At 48.4% G+C, this 23801-nt stretch overlaps 1 protein-coding gene across 1 annotated transcript in view; it reads left to right on the top strand.

The window, feature by feature from the left end:
* Window positions 1–23439: 23439 nt before the first annotated feature.
* The window catches only part of CNRIP1 (cannabinoid receptor interacting protein 1), a 10916-nt gene continuing 10554 nt past the window's right edge, over window positions 23440–23801 (top strand). The window contains exon 1 of the mRNA XM_026653226.1: window positions 23440–23679. Within this exon, the coding sequence (XP_026509011.1) occupies window positions 23501–23679 (179 nt within the window). The 5' untranslated portion in view covers window positions 23440–23500. The remainder of the gene's footprint in view (window positions 23680–23801) is intronic.

The raw sequence follows: 23801 nt of genomic DNA, 5'->3' as shown, positions 1-23801 counted from the left end.
TTGAGTTAAACCAGCCCTCGGAGACCGCAGCAGGGAAAGCGCTGCCATGTGTTCACACTTTCAGCTGCAAGCGCAGTGGTGTGGACACATTTGTGGCACTTGCAGCGGCATTGGGAGCGGTGCATTATGGGCAGCTATCCTACAGAGCGCCTCTTCCCATTCTGGCACTGTGGCTTGTGGGAAGGGGTGGGGGGTGCAGGGCATTCTGGGTCCTGTCCCAATGCCCCATGCTGCATCGTTTCGCATCCCAGCAATCCCTGTGCTTCCATCCACATTTGGCGCCATCTTTCAACAATTTTTGTACTGCACACTCTGTCTTCCCTTTCGGTCTGTGGGAATGGATCCTGAACTTGTGAGGAATGTGCTGATGGGTCTCGCCAGCACGTCACGAATTGCAGTCAAGTTACTCCTTAAGCTACAAACTGACAGTGAGGAGTCCAACAATGATGTCGACTCGCATAACGCATACGGCACGAGATTGCTTGTGGCGTTCGCGGACATGCTTACCACAGTGGTGTGACGTTGCACTCTATATGATTTTATGAAAATATGCTAATGTAACTGGAATGTGCTTCATGCAAAAGGTCTCTTGTAAGGTATCATTACAAAGCTTATAATCTACTGAGTGTGATCATCCTATTTGTAGAAATGTATCACTCTTGTATCTGAAACTAGAAATATGAAATATAACTCTGAGGGCCTATTGTAATTATGCAACGTGTGGGCCATTAATGGTTGTTTGGAATCTTGATGACTCCCATTAACCAGGACAATTGACTGCAGATGGCTCTGTTTTACCTGTAAATCTTCCTGTATACGTGTGTGCTGGCAAGTGGGTAATGAAGTCTTACAGTGACATGTGATCATGTCACCTGAACTGGAATCCATCTTTAACCTAGTGCTTCTCCATTGAGAAGTGGGGGAGGGGGAACCCAGAGGGACAAAGGACTCCCACCTTATGCAAAAGATATATAAATGGGTGGAACAGAACAAAGGAGGCTGCAGTCATGAGAAATCCCCTAGCTACCACCTGAGCTGGAACAAGGGCTGTACCAGAGGAAAGGACTGTGCCCAGACTAGGAAGGTGTCCAGTCTGTGAAAGAGACTTACTGAAATATCTCTCTGGGGGAAAACTTATCTGTATTCAGTTTCTTACTGTATTAGACATAGACTTGCATGTTTTATTTTATTTTACTTGGTAATTCACTTTGTTCTGTCTGTTACTACTTGAAACCACATAAATCCTACTTTCTGTGTTTAATAAAATCACTTTTTACTTATTAATTAGCTCAGAGTATGTATTAATACCTGTGGGGAGGGGGAGCAAACAGCTGTGCATATCTCTCTATCAGTGTTATAGAGGGCGAATAATTTATGAGTAAAACGGATTTATTTGGGTTTAGACCCCACTGGGAGTTGGGCATCTGAGTGTTAAAGACAAGAACACTTCTGTAAGCTGCTTTCAGGTAAGCCTACAGCTGTTAGGGGACGTGGTTCAGACCTGGGTCTGGGTTTGCAGCAGGCTAGCGGGTCTGGCTCAAACCGGGCAGGGCACGGAAGTCCTAAGCTGCCAGTGCAGGAAAGCAGGGGCAGAAGTAGTCTTGGCACATCAGGTGGCAGCTCCCAGGGGGTTTCTGTGATTCAACTCATCACAAGTGGAATGCTGCTTTTGGGCTCAGGAAACAAGCACTGAGTGGTGGGATCACATCGTCATGCAAGTCTGGGATGACGAGCAGTGGCTACAGAACTTTCGGATGAGGAAAGCCACATTCATGGGACTGTGTGCTGAGCTCGCCCCCACCCTGCGGCGCAAGGACACGAGATTGAGAGCTGCCCTGACAGTGGAGAAGTGGGTGCCTATTGCAATCTGGAAGCTGGCAACTCCAGACAGCTACCAATCAGTCACTAACCAATTCGGAGTGGGAAAGTTTCCCTAACTGCAGAGGGGTGATAGATGGTGATAGATGGGACGCATATTCCAATTCTGGCACCAGCCCACCTAGCCTCCGAGTACATAAATAGGAAGGGGTATTTCTCTATGGTTCTTCAGGCACTTGTGGATCACCGTGGGCATTTCATGGACATTAATGCAGGCTGGTCTGGAAAGGTGCATGACGCACTCATCTTTCGGATCACTGGCCTGTTCAGGAAGCTGCAAGCCGGGACTTTCTTTCCAGACCAGAAGATCACCATAGGGGAAGTCAAAATGCCCACTGTGATCCTTGGAGACCCCGCTTAGCCTTTAATGCCATGGCTCATGAAAATCTACACAGGGAGCCTTGACAGCAGCAAGGAACATTTCAACAACAGACTGAGTCTGTGCAGAATGACTGTGGAGTGTGCTTTTGGCCATTTAAAGGGCCGCTGGCACTGTCTGTATGGGAAGCTGGACCTGGCCGATGACAACATCCCCACAGTTATAGCCTCGTTTGGTACCCTCCATAACATTTGTGCAGGGAAGGATGAAAGCTTCACTCAGGCATGGACCATGGAGGTTCAACACCTGGAGGCTGAATTTGAACAGCCAGAGAGAAGGGCTATTAGAGGGGCCCAGCGCGGGGCTGTAAGGATTAGGGATGCCTTGAGGGAGCAATTTGAGGCTGAAAGCTACCAGTAATGTCTGGTGCCCTGCACGGGAGTGAAGTGCAGTGGCTCCAATGCTAGTAGGCATCTGTGTTTGCTACGTATGATGCACTGACTTGCCGTGTCTGTTGATTTCCTGGGCTACAGTATCTTTTACTTAATGCAATAAAGGATGTTTTCAAAGCCAAAAAATTCATTTATTGAAAAGAAACACAACTGCTGGGGAAACAGAAAGGGCATGACACATCCGTGCTGTGTGGGAGGAGGGAAGGGGGCGGGGTGGGGAATGGGACAACCACAGATTTTCATATGTCCTGTTATCATATTCAGCCTTCCTGTCTGGAGTGCTGCACAATGAGTGCTGCACTTCAGGCTGGCTAAAATGCATGGTGATGGGGGTTGAGTGCAGTGGGTAAGGGTCATAGTTTGCAGGGCTGGATAGTGAAGCTACAGGGGTTGGAGGCAGCTGGTGGCGGTAAGAAACCAGATGTTGGGGGACATGGGTTCGTGATGACATGGGGGCACAAGGGAAAGATTTTTGAGACAAGAGCTGCGGGGGGGGGGGGGCGGATCTGCTCCGTCTGCAGTGCTATCAGTGCCTGTATCGAGTCCACTTGACGCTCCATAATGCTTATGAGCCGCTCCGGGCTTTGGTGTCATCAATCTGCATTCTGCTGGCGGAGCCTCCTTTCAGTCTCCCGCTGCTCCTGTACTTTTTGATTTTCAGTAAGGGACTGCTGCATGATTTCATGCAGCAGGTCCTCTTTGGTACACTTCCTGATTCTTTGTAGTCTTTTGGCCATTGATAACAAGGACGGCTGGGATCTCAAGGTTGCATCTGTAAAGCCAAAATGCAACACTTAACAGAGGCAGCATTGTTCACACTATACAGAGCAATGATTTGGCCGTACTTAAAGACCAGTACAGTGTACGCAATAGCAGAAAGTACCAGTCTCAAAACGAGCGCACATAACCCACAGGAGCCCCAAAATGGTGAGTAAGCACAGGGGCAAGGGGGACTGATTGTTTCAGGGCCATAGTGTCCTCTGGGGATGGTTTTGTGCCTTGGGGAGAGCCAACAGCTGCAGGGGGGCCCTATACGGAACACTGTCCCCACATTTTCCACAGGATGAGTTAGTCCTGGAAGATATCTTGCTGCTGAGGGTGACCTGGGAAGCAAGGGAGTGTCTTCTACTACAATGCAGCTTCCGCCCTGGCCCTTATGCCACTTGCCTGTGTGCAGCAATGGTCCCCCCGCCCCTCACGGCACAGTGGTGTGGACATGTTAGCCTTAGTGGGACAAGGAGCACAGTAGCTCTGCCAAGGAACCTGCGCAAGCGGATTGCCCAGCTTCTGCATGAGATCTTTGAAGAGATCACTGAGGCCGATTACCGCGATGTGAGAGAGCACATCAACGCCCTATTCTGCATCTAGGCATGCACACAGCCCTAATCCTCCTCGCCCCAAGAGCCCATACCAAACAACTACCTTCCCAAAATAAAAGCCACTTACCGGGCACCTCCTTTGCTGTTTGTTCTTCCCCAAGCACCATCCGCTGCGACTGCCTACCTTCCTCTTGGCTTGAAAACAGCTCCTGGCTGCATGCATCTAGGGATGTTGGTTCGTCCTCTGGCTCTGGGCCACCCTCCTCCTCAGCACCCTCGCTCCCACTTTCCTCCTCCTGCCTTGTTGAACTCTGTGTTGCTACGGCTTCTGAAGTGTCCATGGTGGTCTTCGGAGTGGAGGTGGGGTTGCCCCCAAGTATCATGTCCAGCTCTTTGTAGAAACGGCAGGTTGTGGGGGCAGCACTGGAGCAGCGGTTTGCCTCACGCGCTTTGCGGTAGGCATTCTGCAGCTCCTTCACTTTAACCCTGCACTGCACTGCGTCCCAGTCATGGCCCCTTTCCGTCATGGCCCTTGATATCTGCCCATAGGTATCGTAATTCCTAGGGCTGGAGCGCAGCTGGGACTGGACAGCTTCCTCCCCCCAAACACTGATGAGTCCAGCACCTCGTCATTGCTCTATACTGGCGCATGGAGGCATGGTCACCTGGAAAGATTCGCTGAGAGCACTCCACACCTGGATGAGCAAATAGGAAGGGAAATTTCAAAATTCCCAGAGAATTTAAAGGGCGGGTCTGACGGTTGGTCACCTGAGGGCAGGGCAGTAGAGTTCAAAGTGATGACCAGAGTGGCTAGAACAGGCATTGTGGGACACTTCTGGAGGCTGATCAGAGAGCATTAATAGACCAGGGCGTCCTCACTGGCACCACGGCGCTCCAGCTGGGGCGCAGCAAGCTTTATGTTTCATGTGGAGGTGGAGTACCAGGAGCGCTCCAGCCATGGAGTCCAGGCGCTCTACGTGCCTTGCCAGTGTGGACACCTCAGGAGTTAGGGCGCCGGGGGCTGATTTAATGTGCTCTAAACTTGCAAGTGAAGAAAAGGCATTAGAGTTCTATGCATGGGCATGTGCCTGCATGCCTTGCTGCGTCATAAGGTGTATCTGCCTTCTCTCAATGGGGCAGTTGTACAGCTGACGGTCCTTAATGGGCCATCAAGCAGGCTAGGCAGAGCTGATGCCAAGCTGTCTGGGGGTGTCACCCAGAAGCATAGCACAAGTTTGAAATAAGACATTCATACATATCTATAACTCATAATACAAAGGTGATCCAAACATATAAACAAGACTATCATAGCTAGCAAATTATAACATTTTTGCAGATATCTTACGTGGCATATCTGGCTATGACCGGTGTCCCGGTGGGGGATAGCTGTGGTCACTCAATTAGAGTGAACTGCAAAGAATGGGGCAGACAATCCCCACAAGGCTGGTGGATATTCCAATACTTATAATGTCACATACAAAAATGATGTATGCATACAGATAGCATAATCATAACCAGCAATCATAACCTTTTCACAGACACCTCACTCGATAACCTTTGCACAATATTTGCTGCAAATATATAACAGTGGTTGCAACAATGATCTATATGGCCATATTTTAATCGGATAACGTCACACTCCTGCCCAGGGTTCATGCAGGTTGAGAGGGTGGGAAATGGGAAGGCCACTGCTGAATGGGAACAGGCCAGTGCAGGGCTGGTGTTATGCAGAGCAACCCTTTTTATGGGGGGGAAGAGGGCTTATAGGAGCAGCAGCAGACAAGGGAGTACTGTCAGTGCAGCTGCCTTGGAGTACCACAGCCAAGTTGCAGGGACCAAGAGCTGCCATAGAGTCAGAGGGTTGCGTTCCTCCCACATGGCTGTGTTTCCTGCAGGTTCTGGCGTTGGAGGACTGGACCAACAGCTTGGAGCACTGGGAGTTGGAGAGACAAACATCTTCTCCCCCATGGAACCATTTATGGGGAACTCGGAGAGGGGAATCTATCAACACGTTCCTCCCCACAAACAGCCTTCTCACCGGTTCTCTCCCAGGAGGGAGCAGTTCAGTTCTCAGTGTCTACTCCTGTTGACTCAGGGTACATCTACACAACAGTGGCTACAGCAGCACAGCTACACCCCTGCAACTCTGCCACTATTGCCGTGTCGAGTAGATGCTTCCTACATGAACAGAAGGGGATTTTCCATCAACGTAGTTAATCCACCTCCCCAAGAGGCAGTCGCTAGGTTAACACAATAATTCTCCCCTGACCTAGCTGTGTCTACAGTGGGGGTTAGGAGGACGTAAGTAGGTCACACAGGGCATGACATTTTTCATAGCCCTGAGCAATGTAGTTAGAGCGATCTAATATGTAGGTGTAGACCAGGACTCAGGACTGGGTGAGTCAGGACTAAAAGCCCAGAATGTTGCTGTATTTCTAGAAACAATTCCTCTTCCCCAGCAACCTGCTCATGAGCTTAGTATTTGTTTCCTGATACGTGTAAAGGATTTTTAATGAACAGCAGAAGCTTTTTGCAGTGGATTACTGCATTTGTTTTCTGCTGTAACCACTAAACCAAGCAGTTTCAACCTCTTACTAATTGCTCAACAAGCCCTTGGACACCTGAAGGGAGATATAATCACCAGGGAAACCCTGCCACCTTCACAGTTATTGATCTTGCGACATTAACCGGGGTTCCCGGTAAGTCTGGGATTCAGACTTTCATGACCCAAAACAAAAAAGAATTTAAACTGTTTAAGCATAAAATTGCATTCATCTAATATTAGGAGGAAGTGCCCAATTGCTTTCCATTTCTTTTCTCTGCATTGGTTGTAGTTCACCCCCAGAAGCTCACAAATACTTCTTTTCCTCTTCCAGTGTCGCTTTCTAGAAGGTCTGCTGCTCCAGAGGGAGCAGTTTGGGTCTATTTATATCCCATTTCCACACAGGCAACAGCACTTCAAACAAGTGGTTTTTCCCCGTAGGAAGAAATTGGCTGACTAGTTAAACCATTCATGGAGAACTAGATTGTCCCCAGCTCTAAGGTGGCCAGATAGGGATGTAAGGGGAAGCTGTGTTGGGGCTGCCTGGATTGCAGCTCTGGGCATGGGGGGAATCAGGGCTGCAAACACGGGGGCAGAGAACAGGTGCAGCCATGACTCCCCCACCCTACATGCCAGGCAGCAGACCTGGTAGAAGGGGGAAGTAAGCCGTACCATGAAAAGACTTCAGTAACTTACACTGCTCTCCCCATCCCCACACCCAGTAAGAGAGGAGCAGGCAAGCGATCGTGATTCAGGGTCGCAAAGCTCCTCATCAGGTGGCTCAGCTGTGTCTCACCTCCCCTACATAGGGTTGAAGCTACAGGCTCAAACCAGCTCATAATGTGATCTCCTGCACCTGCAAAAGGAAACCTGCCGAAGGCTAGTTACCGGAGGATTTAATCGGAAGACTATATTCCTAATGCCACTTCAGGGCCCAATCTTGCAAACACATGAGCATGTGATAAACCATGTGTTTTCAGATGGGGTGCTGTCACAGGATGGGCCTCTTTCACCTGATTCCTCTCTACAAACAGTCCTCACGTACTCCTGCATAGGATCAGCACTGTGCACTTTATTTACAATGTACTATACCAGTCTTTGTCCCCCCACATTCTAAGGCTTTTACCTTCTCCCTAGGCATAGGGCAAGAGTGGGAAGAGATCTCACCTCCTTGAGATCCTGGGCTTCTCTAGCCCTTATCCTGTTTACATCCCCTTATGCCTTCTTTCTGCAATAAATCCTGTTCTATTTTTGCATCCTTTTCTTTCCCCACTACCTTGGGGTCTTCTCCCAGGTCTTTGAGTTCTTGGCTTGTCTCCCATCAACTATGTCCCATTTCTTTTTTCTCTAGCCTCCCTTTGGCTTCTTGATCTATTCCTTGACACCTCACCCACCCTGGTCCTGCCCTTTCTGGGCATTTAGGTTTCCAGGCATTCCTTCCATTCCCTAAAGGAAAATGGCTCCCATGTGTCATGATTAATACCAGTTGAGGCAAGGGTCTGACCACCCCAACTTGCTGCCATTTTGGCTTTTCCTGCAGCCACTGTACTTGTTCCACAGGACACCTGCTCCATTTGTCCTCATTGCTGAGGTTGTTGCCCTTTCTCTGGCTGTGGTTCACCTCCCTGTGAGGGCAATACCTTTTTCAATGTCCTACTTCCCTGCTAGCAAGAGAGGGACCCTCCCATCCACGTTTTGACAACGGGCTGATTTTCCCCTGTTCTGTCCCCCAGGGCAAGCCTACGTGTTGCAATGCATATAGGGACATGCTGTCTTCAGGTGTCCCCTCCCACAGGCATAACACCCTCTTGGCTGGATCTCAGGCCTCCTGGCCCCTGAACCTCCTTTTCTCACCCTGTTCTGTGACCTCTGATGATTTCTTTCTGCAGAATCCCAAGCAAATATTGCTGCTGCTCTTCCAGCCTTGCCAGTTGCACCTGCAGATATAACTGTCTCCCACTGCCTCTTTTGGTTCTCTAGGATCTGCAGGAGGAGTGCCTGGAATGCCTTGGCTGCTTCTAACATAACATGTTGGTGTCGTCACACCCAAACCCTAGTGACCCCAGGGAGACTTTGTAGCAGTTGCTCAAGCATAATAGAGTGCATGATTTCCCTAGTTCCTCAGTCACCTGGCCTCAGCCACCTCGCGGCCCAATCTGATGACTTAGAACCTTTGCCCCCAAATTGTGTCCCCTCCAACCACCTTGCCGACCAAAACTGTTGGCTGTCAGGATAACAAGGACTGTTTCTTTTGTAGCTGGGTCTGCTGAAACTCTTGAAGGATTTTTGGTTACTCCTTCTGTTGTTCCGTTACCCAGTGCACAAGTTCCTCCAGGCTGCCTGGTCTACCATGCCCTCTCATCAGTTCCCCTCTCCAGCCCTTCTTCTATATCAGGAACCCCTCCCTGCTGCTGTTTCCCTGGACTTCTTCCTAGCCAGCCTTTCTCCCCCATAACTTCTCTGGGTTGATCCTTCTTTCAGGGCTAGGATCCCATGACTTATTCTTCTCTTGGGTTTCCTCCTACCCACCTCTCTGTTCCTAGAGAGTGAAGGCGGATTCCCTCTCTGGAGCCCTCTTCTGCTCTCAACTTCCTGGCTTTATACTAACCAGACTGCTCCCGCCCAGCTGGGCCTCATGAGTCATGATCAGGTAAGTCTGGTGCTTGCTCTCTCTCTCTCACTCACTCACTCTCTCTCTCTCACACACACACACACACACACATAGGTGCCACCAGGAATGTAAATGGGCCTCTCGGGCCCACATTAACCCCTACAGGGCCTGATGAGGTACATACCCCAACATGGGCTATTACATTTCTGCCACTACCCTATAACCCAGCATTAGATTCTCTGAATTAATGCCTCATACCCAAGAAAGCTGCATGTAATCTCTGATGTTGCACCAACAGCACTGCCAACATTAACTCTTTCACTGCAGCCCTCCACCGCATCTGCCGCATTATAAGTACCATTGGCATGAAGATATACCTCGTCCGTTCAGCAACACAGCTGGGGTGCTCTATTAGATGCCTACAGCACTCAGGCAAATCAAACTACACTTAAGGGGGTTACCCATCAAACACTATTTATTCAAGTTACTGTGTAGACAGAAAAAATATCAATACATTGTTTGCCTGGGTGTTAAATAAAAGAAACAAATAATATTACAATGAAACAGCCACCTCACTGTCTAAAAGCAGAAGCGAAAGACCTCAAAGGAATGTACAGCATTAACCAGCCCAGTGTCAGGTGCTAACTCAGCATTTCACATAGTGCTATTTTTTGAAAGCATGGGATTTTGGCGCTGCCTTCACTGATTCAAATAAAAACAAAACGCTTTCCCAAATCCTTAAAAAAAAAATAAAGATAAGAAAAATGGTTATTATTGGTATTAGCCACGTCGCTGACTATCGCCTTGGAATTTTCAGTAGTTTGAGCTGCAGGGCAGACAGTGTATAAATACGGCTGTTTCGTTCTGGGCCCCCTGCATGATCGCTATTTTTACTTCTTGCAGCTGTATGCCGCAGGACTGATGCATTGACTGGAAAAAGTACTGGGCCTCCAGAAATACATAACTATATGTGTGATAATATTGAAATGCTCCTGGGTGGGGAAGGCAAAGATACAGGGGAGTCAGGTGTTTGGAGACTACTGGCGTTTTTGCTGCATCATGAGGTCAGGGAGAAGCCAAGCTTACAGGGCTATGTTGGGAGTGTGGCATGGCCCTCTAAATACAGAGATCTCAGGGTATTAAAAGACGCACAAGTGCTACAAGGCTATGGCCTTCCTGCCTGCATCTGGGCCAAACTCCCCACTCCATCAGGGCACAGAGCGGGATCCCATGGGAGCTAATATGGACCACATCCATGTGTCACATGAGTATCTCCCTGTGAGTTTGCTGTGTGCTGATGCTGCATAGAATGGGTCTTCTTTGGTCCTGCCCAGCCACACCTCCCCCATAACTTGATGAGCACATCCACACAGCATTCACCAGGAGGGGTTTTATGGGTTCCAATGGGATACCATGAAGACTTCTCTCCCCTCTCACACACTTCTCAGCCACTTTTGGCCAGTATTTACATGTGTATTAGCCTATTATGCCTAAAAGAGGCCCAAAAGGGTGGTATTCATGCATACTGTGCCACTTCTACTGGTGATAAGAACCATAGGATCCCTGTTTCTCCAGATATTTTGCTTTGTTAAGATATGTGGAGCAGGTTGTTAATTAATGGGTGTGGGCCAGATTGTTGTCCTATTTATAACAAGAACAGCCATAACATTTGACATTTGGGTAATTCTTGTGAGTGAATGCTGGGATGGTAACAGCCACATTAACTTCACAGAAAGCCTGGAGAAAGGCAAAATGAAACTCTGATCTACAGATGAAGAACAATCAGTAGACTGAGCAGAACTGGACGTGTGGACTCTGTGACAGCTTTAATTCCATAAAGGATTGGGAGTTTTCCAAGATAAAATAGGTAGATTAGCAAGATAATAAGGCAACTTCTAAATTAAAATGGCTCTGACATCACTGGCACTTTTCATTTTATAATCAAAATGGAAAAACTTAATATGTTGCTGTTAAACATGCCCATTCTCTATTTTCTTAATACATTCCCATGACTTTTACCATATTTCCCCATGACTTTTCCTAAAAGGACAGGACAAAAATCACAGCCCTAGCTACGGCTATAGAAGATGCTCATTCATACAGAAATAACATGAAAAACTGTCCTCAGGCTTAACTTATAGATCTGACCTATCGTTTAGTAAGGAAACCAGTTCCAATCAATGCTGTCCATTTCACACAATTTACCACAACATGATATGGCCAGTTCTAGAGACAGTTATAATTGATTCCTGAGGGCAGCCATTATTAGATACCCCATTTTGAGGTCACACTCTTTCCAGCTCTCTAACATCAGGTTACTGTATTTTTTTTACCCCACTTAACTCACTACAACCAAAACTTTCTGCAATCCTCAAAATGCATGAAATCCCATGCAGAATGCTCTGAAAACAGAGAATTGTATTACAATGGGCAAATGAGATAGGAAAGAGTGTTCTCCATGGGTCTCTTTTCTGTAGAGCTATAAAATATTGGTGTGGGTACATAACAGAAGATTTGATCGTAATAACTGAGTTATCATATTACTCTAATCCCCTACCGGGAAAAAAAAAGATGCATTTCATATAGTTAGAATGGCATTGCCAAGATTATTCAGTGTTGGCTAAACCTCTCCCATTGACATAAATGGGAAATTTACATTGACTCAAAAGGGGGCTGAGTTAGGCCAACGCTGAGCACTTTTGAAAATCCCACACTCTTAAAATGCTTTTCCCCTCAAGACCTTCCTTAATATCCATACGAATATCTGTGCCCTCTTACCACATTATACTTAGGATAAACCACCCTTTCCCCCTTTTTATCTTGCTCTATAGTCCTCTGTTTGACTGTCCATTGTGAGATGCCATTGTTTCACCATGTAACAACTTCCCCATTTTGGAGCTCTTGCTGTCTGTGACAGTCATTTGTCGACTGCAGTGCTGCTAGTGCAACTGAATGTGGCAATAAACTCTGAGAGGTGTGAGTTGCCCCATTCATCTCTTCTCTATGGAAACTCAGAACACACACCTAGAACTGTACATGACATTATGTGATGCAGAAGTATATTGTATGGTGGTCACATACCACCACACAATACAAGGTATTGCTGAACGTTGTATCTGTTCAGGTGTTCAGCAATACCTTTTCTTGTTCTCCAAGGACACTACAATGAAAACACTTCGCTAAATAAATTAGACACACAAATGGACACAGTTTATTTGATCTTCTGTTTGCCTGGTGCTACATTGCACTGGAATGTGAGCAGGCAATCCTTAAAAATAGAAAGAGAGGATATATTTTAGTGCTAAAATAGGTGATTTAGCTGAAAAATTCTCACGGCTGTTACTCATGAGCTATGCCATTAATGTACTGTAGTGAGGTGGAGTGTCCTCACTACAAGGCTGACAGGGAGGAATCACTCTGCACCCCCTGATGGGTGGATCCACGGCAGTCCCATCCCCCACCCCCCCCCCCCCCACCCACGCTGAAAGCAGAGGGGCATAACAGGAAATATAAGCGGCTGGGCCTCTAGCTCATTTGGGCCAGAGCCAGGGAAGAAGTCAGATGCCTCTGCCTTACTGCCAGCTCCCGGACCAAGGACCAAGCAGTGCCAATCCCTGAAGGACAACCCTGAGAGAGGGGAGCTACTGAGACTGCCACCAGATGAGTACCCCAAGGAGCTGCCGGGACTGCTGGCTGCCAAGTACCCCGAGGAGATCGAGGACCCATGAGCCACAGGACACTATGAACAAGTAGGGATAGGAAGTAGACCAGGGAAACCAGACATTAGTCTGGTTGTGTTGCTGAAACCACAGCCAGCGTGTTTTGGTAGGAGCCCTGCTAACCCAGTGGTGGAGCCACTTGCCACTGATAGGGCCCTGAGCTGGGAGCCAGTGGAGTAGGGTGGGCCCGGGTCTCCCTACCTCCTGCTGCTGATCTCACTCCTGGGGTAGCAGCCTACCCACCTTAGGCCATGGATGAACTGTGTTTGCTGTCTGCCCCAGCCAGGGAGCTACACTATAGACTGCTGCTAATTGCCCCTGCCCTGCCCCAAGGGGCCAGGGCCCTAGATTCTTTACTGACACATACCATGCTAATCCTTTGTCAATTGGCTGTCAGCAACTAGGTAGCATAGTGAGGCGGAGTGGCCTCCCACTGAGGCTGACAAGGAGGAACCACTTGAACCCACTACAGTACCCTCTGTTTGACAGACTGGACAATTATACAGATGCAAGAATATTCACAGTCACAATAGTAAATGCTAACCAAAAAAATTGGAAGGGATATAAAACCTTCTGCTTCAGGCAATCTCTAACTATTAGTGATTAGGATGAGACCTACATAGAGGCAGATTATGCACATCTGCTAGTTTCAGGGTTTCTTGCGTCTTTCTCTGAAGCATCTGATACTGGCCACTGTTGGAAGTAGGATATTGCACTAGAGCAGTGGTCCCCAATGCGGTGCCCGCGGGCGCCATGGTGCCCGCTGGGGCATCTATGTGCACCTTCATACTGGCCGGCGGACGAGCATCCGCCAAAATGCCGCCAACAAGCAGCGTCATCCAGAGGTGTCGCCACCGAAATGCAGCTGATTTTCAGCGGTATTTCGGCGGCAACGCCTCTGGATGACGCTGCTTGTCGGCGGCATTTCAGCGGCGACGCCTATTGACGTTGCCGCTTCTCTGCGGCATTTCGGCAGATGCTCGTCCACCGGCCACGATCCGCGGTGGCTCGTCGTCTGGCACCTGCCAGACGAAAAAGGTTGGGGACCACTGCACTAGAGAGTCTATTGGCCTGAGCTGGTATGACAATTCCTATGTGTCTTGTGTTAACAGAATTTTAAAGTATTTATCTATACACACATCTTCCCAAAAGAAATTTGGCGCTAAGTCCTGGAGCCACTGAAGTCAATGGGAATTCTGCCATTGACCTCAACGGCGCAAGAAGTTGGCCCTTTATGTAGAATTGGGAGTGTACTGGATTACAAAATTATTTCCTAAATTCTTGAAGCATGCACAGTGTGGAAAGGGGCACACAAGCTGTTATGGGCAGTGCTCACTGGCAACATTGCCTAGTGGTTAGAACACTAGGTCGCTACTTTCCCCACCTCCAATGTCTCTCACTGGCCCTTGTCACGCCCTGCGGTGGTCTGGCTTTTGGTGGGTGTTGACTCAATCCTCTGGTCAGGTCACCAATTAGCCTTATCCCTCCGTGGAGTAACAGAGTCCCAAGGAACATATTGGGTCCTATAGCCTCACAACTGGGGGGAACTTCAGTCTGTCTTTTGGCCCCTGCCTGTGTCCAGTCCCAGTTGCAGAGTTTACAGAGTTTTTTCCCTCCCCTAGCTTCCCAAGAGGGAGTCTGGAAGTGAGGATTTTCATAATAAGGGTGGTTGGTAGGGGAGTCCAGGCCTTCCCACTCCACCAAGCTCTGGCCTAGGGACCTGTAAGAGGCAACAATGGCCAGCACATGGGAGTGCCTTAAGGCTGCCTCCCTCTCCCTCTTCCTCTTCCTACCACTCACTAGCTACTTTGCCAATATCTTACATCTTGAGACAAAGTGACTCATAGACTTTAAGGTCAGAAGGGACCAATATGGTCATCTAGTCTGACCCCCCGCATGATGCAGGCCACAAAAGCTGACCCCCCCCCACTTTCCCTTATCTCTGCTGTTGAAGTCTCCTGATTGTGATCTAAAGACTTCAAGTCGCAGAGAATCTTCCAGCTTGTGACCCCTGCCCTATGCTGCGGAGGAAGGCGAAAAACCTCCAGGGCCACTGCCAATCCACCCTGGAGGAAAATTCCTTCCCGACCCCAAAAATGGCGATCAGCAGAACCCCGAGCATACAGGCAAGAATCTCTAGCCAGACCCTCATTTTACCAGCGATGGCCGTTATTGCCTAATTGATTAGAATCACGTAATCCCATCAAACCATTCCCTCCATAAACTTATCTAGCCTAATCTTGAAGCCAGAGAGGTCTTTCGCCCCCACCGTTTCCCTCGGAAGGCTGTTCCAAAATTTCACCCCTCTGACGGTTAGAAACCTTCGTCTAATTTCAAGCCTAAATCTCCCCACGGCCAGTTTATATCCATTCGTTCTCGTGTCCACATTAGCACTGAGCTGAAATAATTCCTCCCCCTCCCTGGTATTTATCCCTTTGATATATTTGAAGAGAGCAATCATATCCCCCCTCAGCCTTCTTTTGGTTAGGCTAAACAAACCAAGCTCCTCGAGTCTCCTTTCATAGGAAAGGTTTTCCATTCCTCGGATCATCCTAGTTGCCCTTCTCTGTACCCGTTCCAGTTTCAGTTCATCCCTTTTAAACATAGGAGACCAGAACTGCACACAGTACTCCAAGTGAGGTCTCACCAGCGCCTTGTATAACGGAAGCAGCACCTCCCTGTCCCTACTAGAAATACCTCGCCTTATGCATCCCAAGATCGCATTAGCCTTTTTCGCAGCCACGTCGCATTGCCGACTCATAGTCATCCTGCGATCAACCAGGACTCCGAGGTCCTTCTCCTGCTCAGTCACTTCTAAGCTATGCGTCCCTAGCTTATAACTGAAATTCTTATTAGTCATCCCTAAATGCATCACCTTACACTTCTCACTATTAAATCTCATCCTATTACTAATACTCCAATTTACAAGGTCATCCAAGTCTCCCTGCAGAATATCCCGATCCTTCTCCGAGTTGGCAATGCCTCCCAACTTAGTGTCATCCGCAAACTTTATCAGCCCACTCCTACATTTGGTTCCGAGGTCAGTAACGAATAGATTAAATAAAATCGGACCCAGAACCGAACCTTGAGGAACCCCACTGGTGACCTCCCTCCAATCTGACAGTTCACCTTTCAGTACTACCCTCTGCAGTCTCCTCCTTAACCAGTTCCTTATCCACCTCTGGATTTTCCTATCGATCCCCATCTTATCCAATTTAACCAATAATTCCTCATGCGGAACCGTATCAAATGCTTTACTAAAATCGAGGTATATTAGATCCACCGCATTTCCTTTATCTAGAAGGTCTGTTACTTTCTCAAAGAAGGAGATCAGGTTGGTTTGGCACGACCTGCCTTTCGTAAACCCATGTTGTAATTCGTCCCAATTGCCATTCACCTCAAGGCCCTTAACTACTTTCTCCTTCAAAATTTGTTCCAAGACCTTACATACAACAGAAGTTAAACTAACAGGCCTGTAGTTACCCGGGTCACTTTTTTTCCCCTTCTTGAAAATAGGAACCACATTAGCTATTCTCCAGTCCAACGGTACCACCCCCGAGTTTACAGATTCATTAAAAATTGTCGCCAAGGGGCTCGCAATTTCTCGCGCCAGTTCCTTCAGTATTCTAGGATGAAGATCATCCGGTCCGCCCGATTTAGTCCCGTTTAGCTGGTCAAGTTTGGCTTCCACCTCTGATACTGTAATGTCTATCCCCCCTCCTCTGTTCCCCTCTGTCCTACTCCCTCTATTCCTAAACCCTTCATTAGCCTTATTAAAGACCGAAGCAAAATATTCATTTAGATATTGTGCCATGCCTAGATTACTGTTAATTTCCACTCCATCCACATTCTTCAGCGGTCCCACTTCCTCTTTCTTTGTTTTCTTCCTATTTATATGGCTATAAAACCTCTTACTATTGGATTTAATTCCCCTCGCAAGGTCCAACTCTACACGGCTTTTGGCCTTTCTCACCGCTTCCCTACATGCTCTAAACTCACTAAGGTAGGTTTCCTTGCTGATCCCTCCCTTCTTCCATTCTCTGTACGCTTTCTGTTTTTTCTTAATCGCCCCTTTGAGACTCCCGCTCATCCAGCTAGGTCTAAATGTCCTGCCCACTAATCGTTTTCCCTTTCTCGGGATACAGGCCTCAGACATCTCACGCAACTTCTGCTTGAAATAATCCCAGGCGTCATCTGCCTGTAGATCCCTAAGTATGTTAGCCCAATCCACTTCCCTAAGTAGTTGCCTTAATTTATTAAAGTTGGCCTTTTTGAAATTGTAAACCTTAGTTACAGTATCATTTCTGTTAATCCTTCCATTAAGTTTAAACCGAATTAGCTCATGGTCACTCGAGCCAAGGTTGTCCCCTACAACCATTTCTTCAACTAGGTCCTCACTACTCACCAGCACTAAATCTAAAATGGCATCCCCCCTCGTCGGTTCACTTACTACTTGATGAAGGAATTCATCTGCTAGTACGTCTAAGAACATCTGAGCCCTATTATTGTTACTAGCATTTGTTACCCAATCTATATCTGGGAAGTTAAAATCCCCCATGATGACACAGTTCTTATCAGTTTTTACTTCCCTAAAAACATTAAGTAGTTCTTTGTCCGCCTCCAGGCTAGATCCCGGCGGTCTATAACATACCCCAAGCACTATCTCAGGGGAGGCTCTAGTAGTTCTTTTATGCAGTGTAATTATTGCCCATACAGACTCTGTCTTATCCATCCCATCACTTATTATTTCTTTACATTTTATCTCATTATTGACATATAATGCCACTCCCCCACCTTTACCTTTTTTCCGGTCATTCCTAAACAGCACATACCCTTCCATACCTGTACTCCAGTCATGATTACCGTTCCACCACGTTTCGGTTATTCCCACGATATCAGGTTTCATTTCTTGGACCAGGAGCTCCAATTCCTCCATTTTGTTACCTAGGCTTCTCGCATTGGTGTATAAACATCTTACCGTATGCTGTCTATCCTTTCTCCCATTAGTTATGCAATTTGGAATGGACCCCATGCTGTCCATCCGCCCCCTCTTTCTTATGTCCAATTCCCTACCCCTATCTATGTCTGTGCTTAACTCCTCACACTCCTTTTCTGTGTTGGAATCTGGCGTGGAGATTACCTGAACATCTCCCAACCGTCTCCCCCAAGTTCCTAGTTTAAAGCCCTTTTGATGAGATGAGCCAGCCTCCCTCCCAGAAGTCTATTCCCTTCCCTACTCAGGTGAAGTCCATCCCGCGAGAACAGCTGTCTGTCCCCGAAAGCCTCCCAGTGGCCATACATCCCAAAGCCCTCCTTATAACACCACTCCCTTAGCCAGCTATTTATCCTCATAATTCTGTCGGCCCTTTGCTGTCCTTCTCTTGGAACAGGCAGAATCCCACTAAAGATAATCTGAGCCTCCACTTCCTTAAGCGTCTTCCCCAGCCTGGCATAATCTCCCTTTATTCTCTCTAGCGAGAACCTAGCTGTGTCATTCGTACCTACGTGAAGGATGATTAAAGGGTTCTTACCTGCTCCTTTTAGGATCCTTTTCAACCGCAGGTCCACATCCCTTATCTTAGCGCCCGGCAGACAGCACACCCTTCTGTTTTCAGGGTCTGCTCTAGTCACAGGCCTGTCCAACCTCCTCAGCAAGGAGTCTCCAATCACATAAACCTGCCTTTGCCTGGTGACAGTACTCTGTACAAATCTATCCCCTGTTCCCTGTAGTCGTACCTCTTGTGTCTCTCTATTTTCCCTTGTAGTCCCCCTAGCGCCATCCTCTATCCTACTGGGGCCCGGTATAGGTGCTGTCTCCATCAACTCCTGCCCTCTCTCTATCGGACTAGCCGCTCTTCTCTTCTTCCTCTGCCTCCCACCATCAGTTACCACCTGCTGCCTCTCTTCCTCGTTATCCAAACACTCTAACCTGTTCCTGAGTTCTATTCCCCCCTCACTAGCCCTCCTTTTCCTTGGCCTGCTCCTCACAGTCACATGCTTCCACTGATCTTGCTCTGCCCCTGACCTTCCCCCCTCACAGACCATAGCCTGTGCTTCCACCTGTACCCCTGAGCATTCTCCTTCTGCCACACCCAGCTTCTGCTCCATTAGCTGCTCGAATCCCCTTCTAAACTCTACCATAGTATCTACCTGCATCTGGAGCCCTCTAATCTTTTCCTCTAGCAGGTCTATCAGGCGGTATTTCATGCACACATACCTTTGTTCAGGCTCCCCAGCGAGGACCATGTACATACCACAGCTGCTGCATGCAATCATCTGCATACTGTCCCCTGCTGCCTGGCTCATGGCTGCTGTGGTCTCTGCCTGCTGCTCCTTCTCCTCCAATGAGATTCACTCCCACTTAAACTCCCCTGTTAGCAGCCCTGTTTGCCGGCTCCTGGGTGCCGCTGCTCGCTGCTTGATAGTGGTAACAAAACAGAGAGTAACTGAACCTTCAGCCCCTTGGGGCTCAGCAGGCAGGTACCTGCTCCCTGGGAAAGGCTTCTGCAGCATCCTTCTTCCAGAGCACTTAGGGTAGACCCTTCGCCCTGCTCTACCACAGCCCCTTGTGAGTTGTCTAGCTCCCTTTTAAGCTCCACCTCCAGCTGGAGCATGTTCTGCAGATGGGGATGGGCAGGGTCACCTGGGCCCAGAGTTGCTCCCTAACCCCTTCAGTTCCAGTGTGATGTTTTTATACCCTACCACACAAGCGTGCATCTTGTCTTCAAGCATCTCTTCTTCCATCTGTCTCTATTCTGCTTTGAGCAAGAGGCTCTTCTGACTAATTGGCTTGGTGTGCTTGCTCTGATGGGTTGCTGTAGTATGAGTCAGAAAGACTCTCTTGACCTTGTACTCAAGTTCAGTGCAAGAGTCATATGGTGCCTTATTGGAAGCCCATCCACCTACAGCTCTTTAAAGATGTGAGCTAAGACAAAGCACTGGAGGCTTTCCGGTATAATGGCTACTCACCGGTCGTGTCAGACAGCTTGGGGGTGAGGCCTCCCACACTACAGTCAGTCGAAGGTTCTCTCACAGTTCACCAAAGTCCAGTGGTGGCTTTTTTGACAGATGAGGCCCAAACCACAAGACAGTTATTTCCACCCTACCCACTGTATAATTGAATAGCTATTAATAGCATAGCCTTATTTATTGTGACGATGTGGCAAGTGAACCCAGGAGCTGAAGCTCCCACCATCACTGCTAGCTGGGCTAGTGCAGGGAGCGGTGCATGAGCTGGGCCTGGGGCTTGGCAGCAGTTCCTTGCACACACAGCCCACGCCATGGGGGAAGGGCTGGGGAGGTGCAGGGCATATGTAAGGATGAGGCCTTTGTCTGCAGACATATTGTAAGGCCTAAAGCCTAAGGCCTTCGTCTGCAGCCCGATTAAAATAGCAGCCAAGCAGCAGCCATTAGCTGAGAAGCAGGAAGTCACATCCTCACATTCCATCTACATTACATTAAAACAATGTAATATCAGGCTGTTAAGAAAGTGACCCCGCCCAATGGCACCCACTATCACCAGAGAACGAAACAGATCTTAAGATGGTTTAAAAAAAACCTTAGTTTGATAGCATTCTGTCTGTCAAGAAATCACTTATCAATAGTTGTGGTTGTGAAATCCTCATTTCTTTATTGTTTTGTCATTATGGTCCCCACTTCCCTATTGTTTATCTGTATGGTCTCTGTCTGGTTCTTTAATTGTTTGTCTGCTGTATAATTAGTTTGACTTGGTGTAAGTTAATTAGGGTAGTGGGATTTAATTGGTTAGAGAATTTTGTTACACTATGTTAGGATTGGTTAGTAAAATTTTAATATAATAATTGGTTAAGGTATAACTAAAAAGGACTCAAGTTTCACTATATAAACTGGGGTCCAAAAGGAAGTTCTTTGGGAACCAACTCCAGGACACAGCCCCAAAGATCAGAGCTGCCAGTGCAGAAACTGGAGTCCTCCAGATGGGCCTGATCCTGACTGGCCATCAAGAAAAATTCATCTGTCTTATTGGGAGTGGTGAGCACTGTATGTGTAGCGTGTGCAGTCTGGTTTTGGTGATGGCTAATAAATAGAGGTTATGTAGTAAATTACTGTGTAAGGTTCTTTCACTGGTAAAAGGTCCTGCAGACCTGCAGAAGCAGTATACGCTCAGAGCCCTATGTATTGGGAAAGGGTGTGGGTACTTAAATTGACCAGGTTAGTTACGCCCTGAGCCCTATGGATTGGGTAAGGGTAGGTGTTTTTGTCTGGAGCCCTACAGACTGGGAAAAGGTGGGGTGCCCTAATGTGTGCAGGTAACACATAGGCCACATCCCCACCCCCCTGCAAACCCCCTGGAGCCCAGGCTTAGCTACTACAATCCTGCCATGTCCTCACCAAGCAGTGGTTACCACAGTCACGCCCTTGCCAAGTGACTCCTGGGCCTGGTAAATTGCCATGGTAACAATGCACCTTCTTGAGGCATCATTGGCTATACCAAGAGTTGGGCCTCATGCAGCACTACTACCTTCATCAAACTTTCCAGTGTTGCATTTTGCTACTGGAGAGAATGAGTTGTGACATTTGATCATCCTTATACTTCTATAGATTATCCTTACACTTCTACAGATCTCTCAGTTCAATAAAAGTGCATATGCAACAATGTATTGCGTGGCTGCTGGAAGTTCTTGGTTCTGCCTGGCTTGCCTGCTGATTAGCTCCCCCTAGTCCCTTGGAGATCAGATGAAAGGAATCCACATCACACGGGAAATTGGTCTGGAAGTCTTAGTGTGGATGGGGATAGCAGCGGATGCTGGGCCTGGCTTTCTGCAGCCAGAGTCTACATTGCTGAATGGGTGACCAAGTGCATTGTTCCCACGCTGCATCACATGTGATGCAAACTCCACATAAAGTCACATCTCTAAAAGAGGGGCTCAAACACCTGAAGTTACACCCATTACCCAGCTGGAGAGGAAAAGGGGCTATCCAAACACCAACACCACAAATAAACCCTTCTTGTGTCTTGCTTGCAGTCCCGGTTTGGCTTGTTTCCAGTCTAAGGAGACAAAATAACAACTGTTTCATAGGCCCAACCTTGACGTCTTTGATCCGTTCTCACTCAGGGGGAGTTTTAGTGGAGGAAAGACTAGGCCTTCAGGGCCCAGAGCCAGAGGGGTTAAAACGTCTAAATCGCTGCGTGGACACAATTGGTGTAAAATCAGCCAAGTCTTCCCAGGTGCAGACCTGCTGCCGGTAACTGTCCGCTGCAATGGTGCTGAAAGCAGGTCCCAGCTCCTCCTGCAGAGCCACTGCCCTATAGCTAGCACTGAACTATAGCTAGACATCGCTTTGCTGGGTACCGAGTAACAGTCTGGAAAGTGGAAAGTAGAAACCACTATTACCCTAGTCCTAGGCCTCATTTGGGATCCCCAAGATTATTAACTATGCCAAGCACAAATCATGACCAAGTCTTTTTTTTTACTCTTGTACAAACAGTCCCCCCCCAACACACACACATGCATATAAACACCTTCAAGCCCCAAACTAGCTTTATTATAGAATTCAAATGCTCTTTTCTGCCTGCAGATGATTTAAGAGGGACTCTTTACCTATTGATTGGACACAGCTAGATACCCCAGCATCCAAGTGAATGAGAAATCTAACTATAAGGGAGTTAGCCGGGGCAGTAAGATCAGAAGCACTGCATTCATACTTTGGAATCTTTCCTCTCCTAATAAGATATTCATAAGATAAAGTAGCCAATACTCAGTTGACTGCATCAGAGTAGGAATTAGTCAAGAAGTGCAGTTTGTACTAGACCTAATGCTCAGTTAATGATGTAGCAGTGGAACTCGATTTAAAAGTCTCATCAATTAAACTAGCTCCCCTCACTTGAAAAGGGCTCCCGCCCGATTTTGAAGGGTAAAAAGACCTCCTCTGAATTAATCCAGTCCCTTTAAGCCCTCCCCGTTCTCTTTGTCGTGTGTGACCTGGTCTTGTTGTGTCTGGGCTAGATTGTTTTCCCAGGGTTAATCACCGGCCTCCAGGGAAGCTGGAGATACGTGGGTGCCATTAATATGGTGCATGGATCGTCTCTGGAGTCCTTTCCAGCACTAGGGAAACGGAGCACACGCAGCCTCTGTGTGTAGATGTAATACAGAGAGCATCAGCGGCTCGCACGCTTTGCAGTTTGGAGGAGGCCCGCTCTGCTTTAGGGAATCACAAACCCTGCGCGGAGCCGTTCCCTTGGCTCCCCCATTTCCGCTCTGGTTTCACTCTCCCTCTGTGCCATTCCCGATCTCCTGCCGCGCCGGCTGCTGCTCGCTGGGCGAGGACGGCCCGGCCCCTCCCGCAGGAAAAGTGGATTACGGCGGGTGCAATCAGGGCCGGTTTAATTCCCTGGAGACGGGCTGAAATGGGACCAGCTGCAAGTGCCCCCGTTGCGCGGCGCCGGGATCCGGCTGGGGGAAGGGAAGGGCGGGGGGCGTGGGGGGAGCCTCAGCGCAGATGCTCCCCCCCTTAGAAAAATTCATCAGCTGCTTTTGGGAAGGGCTGGGCTGGCTCGGGTCTGACGCGGCCCCTCCTCTTCCTCCTGCTTTCTCCTCTTCCCCTCTCCCTCCCTCCCTCCATCCCTCGCTCGCTCGCTCGCTCCAGTCCCGGGCAGCCGCACGGCCCCTGCTGGGACACCATGGGCGAGATCCCCAAGCTGGTGAAAATCAACGTCTCCCTGAAAATCCAGCCGAACGACGGGCCGGTCTATTTCAAGGTGGACGGGCAGCGGTTCGACCAGAACAGGACCATCAAATTCCTGACAGGGGCCAAGTACACGGTCGAGGTGGTGCTGAAGCCAGGGGTCGTGCACGCCACGTAAGTGCGCCGCACTGCGGGTCTGTCGCTGCTCCCGGCCTCCCTCCCTCCCCTGCCCACTGGCTATTTGTAGAAGGCTGATACTGCTTTCCTGGCAAGCTGACAGCGCAGGATTTCCATTG

The sequence above is a fragment of the Terrapene carolina genome, unplaced genomic scaffold (assembly GCF_002925995.2).
Source record: "Terrapene carolina triunguis isolate 2854851 unplaced genomic scaffold, T_m_triunguis-2.0 Scaffold132, whole genome shotgun sequence".
NCBI lineage: Eukaryota > Metazoa > Chordata > Testudines > Emydidae > Terrapene > Terrapene triunguis.
The sequence above is the reverse complement of the archived record's forward strand: the minus strand, read 5'-3'. Positions and strand labels throughout refer to the sequence as shown.